Source organism: Aegilops tauschii, chromosome 4 (assembly GCF_002575655.3).
Source record: "Aegilops tauschii subsp. strangulata cultivar AL8/78 chromosome 4, Aet v6.0, whole genome shotgun sequence".
Taxonomy (NCBI): domain Eukaryota; kingdom Viridiplantae; phylum Streptophyta; class Magnoliopsida; order Poales; family Poaceae; genus Aegilops; species Aegilops tauschii.
In genome coordinates, this window is record NC_053038.3 from 248,501,098 (window position 1) to 248,506,508 (window position 5,411).

General features: G+C 49.7%; 1 protein-coding gene across 1 annotated transcript; it reads left to right on the top strand.

Moving 5' to 3' along the window:
• The first annotated feature begins 4,678 nt into the window (after window positions 1–4,678).
• LOC109774646 (uncharacterized) lies at window positions 4,679–5,119 on the top strand. The gene has a single exon (XM_020333391.1). It carries the CDS (start codon window positions 4,679–4,681, stop codon window positions 5,117–5,119), a length of 441 nt encoding a protein of 146 aa, XP_020188980.1.
• Window positions 5,120–5,411: the final 292 nt, after the last annotated feature.

The window sequence follows — 5,411 nt, forward strand, 5'->3', positions numbered from 1 at the left end:
CAAGCAAACAGGAGGAAAAAGGAGTCGGGAAGGTTCCCGAGGTTGGCACAACCCACCTGGGCGCGCCAGGCAAGGCAGGCGCGCCCTGGTGTACCATACCCTCCTCGGTTGCCTTCCTAGTTGATTCTTATTTTCCTAATTTTTCAAATATTCAAAAACTAACTGAATATTTTTGCAGATTTTTCGGAGTCCGTTTACTTACCGTATCATGTACCTCCTTTTATTCACAATTCTGGAGTGTTCCGAAAGGTCTCTGTTATGTGTTCCTCAGGTGTCATAGTTTGATTAATATTGGTTTCAACATTAATAGGCGTACCTGAGATATAATGTTTAATTCTTTACCCATTAACCACCTTTGGATTAGTACCTTTGGCATTATTGATCTTGATAGCTCTAGAACGATAAACCTCTTCGATAATATAAGGTCCTTCCCATTTAGAGAGAAGTTTTCCTACAAAGATTCTAAAACGAGAGTTGTACAAAAGAACATGTTTACCCACTTTGAATTCCCACTTTTGGATTCTTTTTTCATGCCATCTTTTAACCTTTTCTTTGAATAGTTTGGCATTTTCATTGGGTTGGGTTCTCCATTCACCTAGTCAGCTAATATGAAATAAGCTCTTTTCACCGGCAAGTTTGAAATCATAATTGAGTTGTTTAATAGCCCAATATGCTTTATGTTCTAACTCAAGAGGCTAATGACAAGCTTTTCCATAAACCATTTTATAAGGAGACATACCCATAGGATTTTTATAAGCTATTCTGTAGGCCCAAAGTGCATCAGCCAATTTCTTAGACCAATTCTTTCGGGACCTATTAACAGTTTTTTGTAAAATTAATTTTATTTCTCTATTGCTAACTTCAACTTGACCACTAGATTTAGGATGATAAAGTGAAGCAATTCTATGGTTAACATCATATTTAACAAGCATTTTACGAAAAGCAGCATGAATAAAGTGTGAACCACCATCGGTCATTAAATATCTAGGGACTCCAAACCTTGGGAAAATAACTATTTAAGCATTTTAATAGAGGTTTTGTGATCAGCACTACCAGTTGGAATAGCTTCTACCGACTTAGTAACATATAATCAACAACAACCAAAATATGTGTATACCCATTAGAGGAAGGAGAAGGTCCCATGTAATCAAAACCCCAAACATCAAATGGTTCAACAGAAGTGAATAATTCGTAGGCATTTCCTGACGCTTACCAATGTTACCTATACCTTGAGATTCATCACAAGATAAAACAAACTTACGGGCATCCTTGAAGAGAGTAGGCTAGTAAAAAACAGATTGCAATAGCTTGTGACAGTTCTATCCCCCTCATGATGTCCTCCATAAGCTTCGGAGTGACATTTCCATAAGATTTGTTCCTGTTCATGCTTGTCGGTGCAACAAACCTTCATGTATGTTCCCTAGACTGTACACAGGCACAATGGTAAGGATACAACAACACCAAGCTCCCAAGTCGAGACCAAGCCAGAAAGATAGCTCTTTGAGAAATCAAAGGGCGGATCAAGACGACTAAGACAAGCAAGGGAATGAGATGTCACTAAGAAAAGACCTCCCTTACCGGGCAGGCGAGCCTGGTCAGGTCGAGGCCTCACCAAGAACAAGTCCCAAGATTTCCCCAGCAGGCTTGGCGGGGCCGCGAAGGGAAAATCTCCCCGCCAAGACTCCACTGCTCAACCGCACAGCGACGCAAGTCACTTATCAGTGTGGTGTCGGTCCCCAAGTGATTAAGTGGCTGTCATTTGGCATGTGGCAGTCATTTGGAAGGGAGGTTCCCCCTATATAACACCCATCCAGAGGCGTGTCATGTAGACAAGTAGAAGATGATTAAGCGGCGCGACAGGCTTGCCTGGCTGCATCCTCAGCATGACACCTAGCAGTGCATTCAATGTACTTTGTGCTAACTGCCAGAGTTAGGTATGATAGCATTGTTGGCTATCTAATCAGCAGATAATGACTGGTTTGCCATTGTGGTAACCCCTTAGCCTGTAAAAGGAGGTCCATGGCAACCTAAAGAGCGATTCGGACCCTTGTACACCCGTACGCGCGTACCTGCTTCCCCCAAGGCGACCTTGCCGGGATTGGGCGCTGCATCTCCACCACGGTCCTCCCTTCAATCCACCAAAGTAGGAGTAGGGTTTTATGCTTCTCAGCGGTCCGAACCTGGGTAAAACCCACTAGCGTCACCTATGTCGTGTTGTTCCATGGCTTCTGCTCTTTGTGCAACATGCCCTTCCCCCTTGCCGAACCACAAGGGGCTGATGGCCCCATGGGTGATCATGTTCCACCACAATATCTTTGGTGCGCAAGGTAGGGGGAAGCATTTGCGTGAACCCGAGGTCATGAACAGCGCGTCAATCTTCATCATCGTCTTCTTCATCATTAGCTTCATCGTCCATGGAGCCCAAGAAAATGTCCGGCACAACAGCTCACCCTTCCACATCGAAGGCCCCCTCGCATGCAGCCAATGATACTGTGGGTGCTGCGGCGGCGTTGGGGGATGCGTGCGCCACGGGGGACGTGATCGGTACAGGCGGCGCTATCTTCATTCCCTCTTCGGCCGAAGTAGGAGGGGAAGACGCCAGGGGAGGGCGGCATCAATAGCATCCCGATGGCTGTGTTCCACAAGGCACGGGTGGGGAGAATGTTCAGTCTCCACCTCCCCACCGTGCTGGAGGGCGCAGCCGCAGTGGCAACACCCGCTCTGGTGCGAGTCGCGACCCCCAGCTATCCCTGTTACAGGCACAGCTACGGGGCACGCGCCTTCCCCAGGGCAGGGTAACCAAGACGGATCGCCAAACGGGGTCGTCAACCCCCAGGCGCAACCTTCTCGCCATCGTACCGCCATGGCGACTAGCTCGCGGCGACGAAACTCGGTGCCGCCACTACCGGTACCTTCAGGAGTCGAGCGATGTCGCGATCTTCGTCGTCATATATGCCAAGCACTGCTTCGGAAGCTATGGCGCAAGCCCAACTCCTGCTGAGATTCCCGCCAACGGCCGACCAAATGGATGAGTAGAGAGCCACCATTTAGAGTTTGATCGGTTTTGCTGAAGCGGAAGGGTCGCAGCGGGCAGGACCACCATGGCGCCCGCAAGCAACAACCATGGCCCGAGCCGCTCACCGTGTTGAGGGAGCCACTCCAATGGTGCAATCACCTCCACGACAGCCAGCGCAGAGGCTTGAACCAGAACCGCGTGACCAAGAGCCTGACAAGGCATCAATGGCTTCGTCTTATTCTCGGGCCCGTCGAGACCAATGGCATGTCCTGGAAGATCGGCGGAGAGAAGACGCGCGCGTCATTATAGAGCGGCACCGCAAAACCCGCCGCCAATCTAATAGGCGCAATGGCCCAAACGTGACCAACCCACGATCAGTGATGGCGGGTACTTGATTTTCGAGGTTGGGTGCCCTGCCCTCACTCGTGAGCTGTGGCAAGTCCATTGGCCATCTACCCGTGTTTTCAAACCAGAAATACCGAAAAAGTATGATGGAAGGCTGAACCCGGCAGAGTTCTTGAGCATCTACACAATCACTATTCAAGCAGTTGGCGGAAGAGATGAGAAGTTGTTCGCCAACTACTTCCCTTTGGTACTCAAGCCAAACGTGAGGTCATGGCTGATGCACCTGCCGGAGAATTCCATTTCGTCCTGGGCTGACATGTGCAATGAGTTTGTTGGTGCCTTCACGGGCGGCCATCAAGAACTAGGATGACCCAGCGATTTGCAGCTCCTTCCACAAAAGGAAGGGGAGAGTTTGCGAAAGTACATGCAGAGGTTTAGCCGAGTGCACAGGAACATTCCAGATATCCACCCGGCTGCTGTGATTTATGTGTTCCAGTCCAACGTGCGCAACAGGAGGATACGTTCCAAGATGAACGTCTAGTTGCCCAAGACTGTGAATGAGCTATGCACCTTGGCGGATAAATGTGCACGTACAGAAGAAGGGAGGCAGCTCCCCGGAGAAGAGGACAGCATCAAAGTTGGCTCAGAAGATGACGATGATGCCACTAACCCGAACAGGAAGAATAAAAAGCGGAACAAGAAACGCAAGGAAAAGGCCGTACTAGCTATTGAGGATCCTGGCACTCCTAGTACCGGCAACAAGGCCAAGACCGAAGCCCCCCTGACAAGGAAGTTGTTGCATGCACTGATTGCATGTTCCACCGGACCAAGGGCCATGATCTCCAAGAGTGTCACCAAGTTGAGCAAGTTGTCAAGAAGCAGAAAGCTGAGTACGAGAAGCGTGACAAGGAAAGAGACCAAGAAGGTGCTGGAGGGAAGGGCCGAGGCGGCAGAGGAGGCCGTTGTGGCAAGATTCCACAGCATCAAGAGAAACCTACTAGAGGCCGTGAGAAGAAGGAAGGTGATGATGGAAGTGCTGAAGGCGATGACGAGGAAACCAATGAGCAAGATTTCTAGAAAGCCACTAAGGCCCTATGCGTTGATGGAGGCACATCTTTGCACTCCTCTCACCGCCAGCTTAAATAATGGGCGCGTGAGGTCAATGCCGTAGAGCCAGCGGCAGATTCCCGGAAACCACTCAAATGGTCCCACACGCCCATCATATTTGATGAAGAGGATTACGCTGACCGCACTACCGCGGTAGGGTGCTTGCCGTTGTTGGTTTCACCAACGATCCGCAACCTCAAGGTCACAAAGATGTTGGTTGACAGTGGGGCAGGGTTGAATCTGATTTCCCCCAAGGTAATCAGCAAATTGCAAATATCAGATGAAGAGCTCAAGGTTATAGGCACGTTTCAAGGAATCAACCCCGGAAGGAGTCGTCCTAAGGGAAAGATCACACTGTTGGTGGTGTTTGGAAGAGAATTGAACTACCAGACCGAGAAGATTGTGTTCGACGTGGTCGAGCTTCCTTTGCCGTACAATGGGATCCTTGGTCATCCAGCTCTGGCAAAATTCATGGTGGCATACCACTATGCCTATAATACTCTGAAGATGCGAGGACCAATGGGAGTCATCTCCATCCCATCAGACAAGAAGGACACAATCATATGCGTGGATAAGATGTACCGGGATGCGGTCGCTGTCGAGGCCGCAGAAGTTGCAGTTCCTGCCAAGGAAGAAAGGAAAGAAAGCTAACAGGGATGCCAGCAAAGAATCCGAGAAGCGCGCCCCTCTGGAGTGCACCGCGCCCGTCGATGATTTGTCGGAGAGTTCCACTAGCAAGAGATCCAAAGTTGCCTCGCCTACTATAAAGAAGGTCCTGATAGGGCTGGGTGGCGCTGATGGTACGTTCACCATCAGCACCACCCTCAATGACAAATAGGAAAGCACGCTCGTTGCCTTCCTGCGGGCGAATGTCGATGTGTTTGCTTGGCAACCATCTGACATCCCCAACGTTCCCAGGGAGGTAATCGAGCACCACCTTGCC

What these genes read in the sequence shown, in the direction of transcription:
- LOC109774646 (XM_020333391.1), top strand. Translation starts at nt 4,679, where the DNA reads ATGTTGGTTGACAGTGGGGCAGGGTTGAATCTGATTTCCCCCAAGGTA.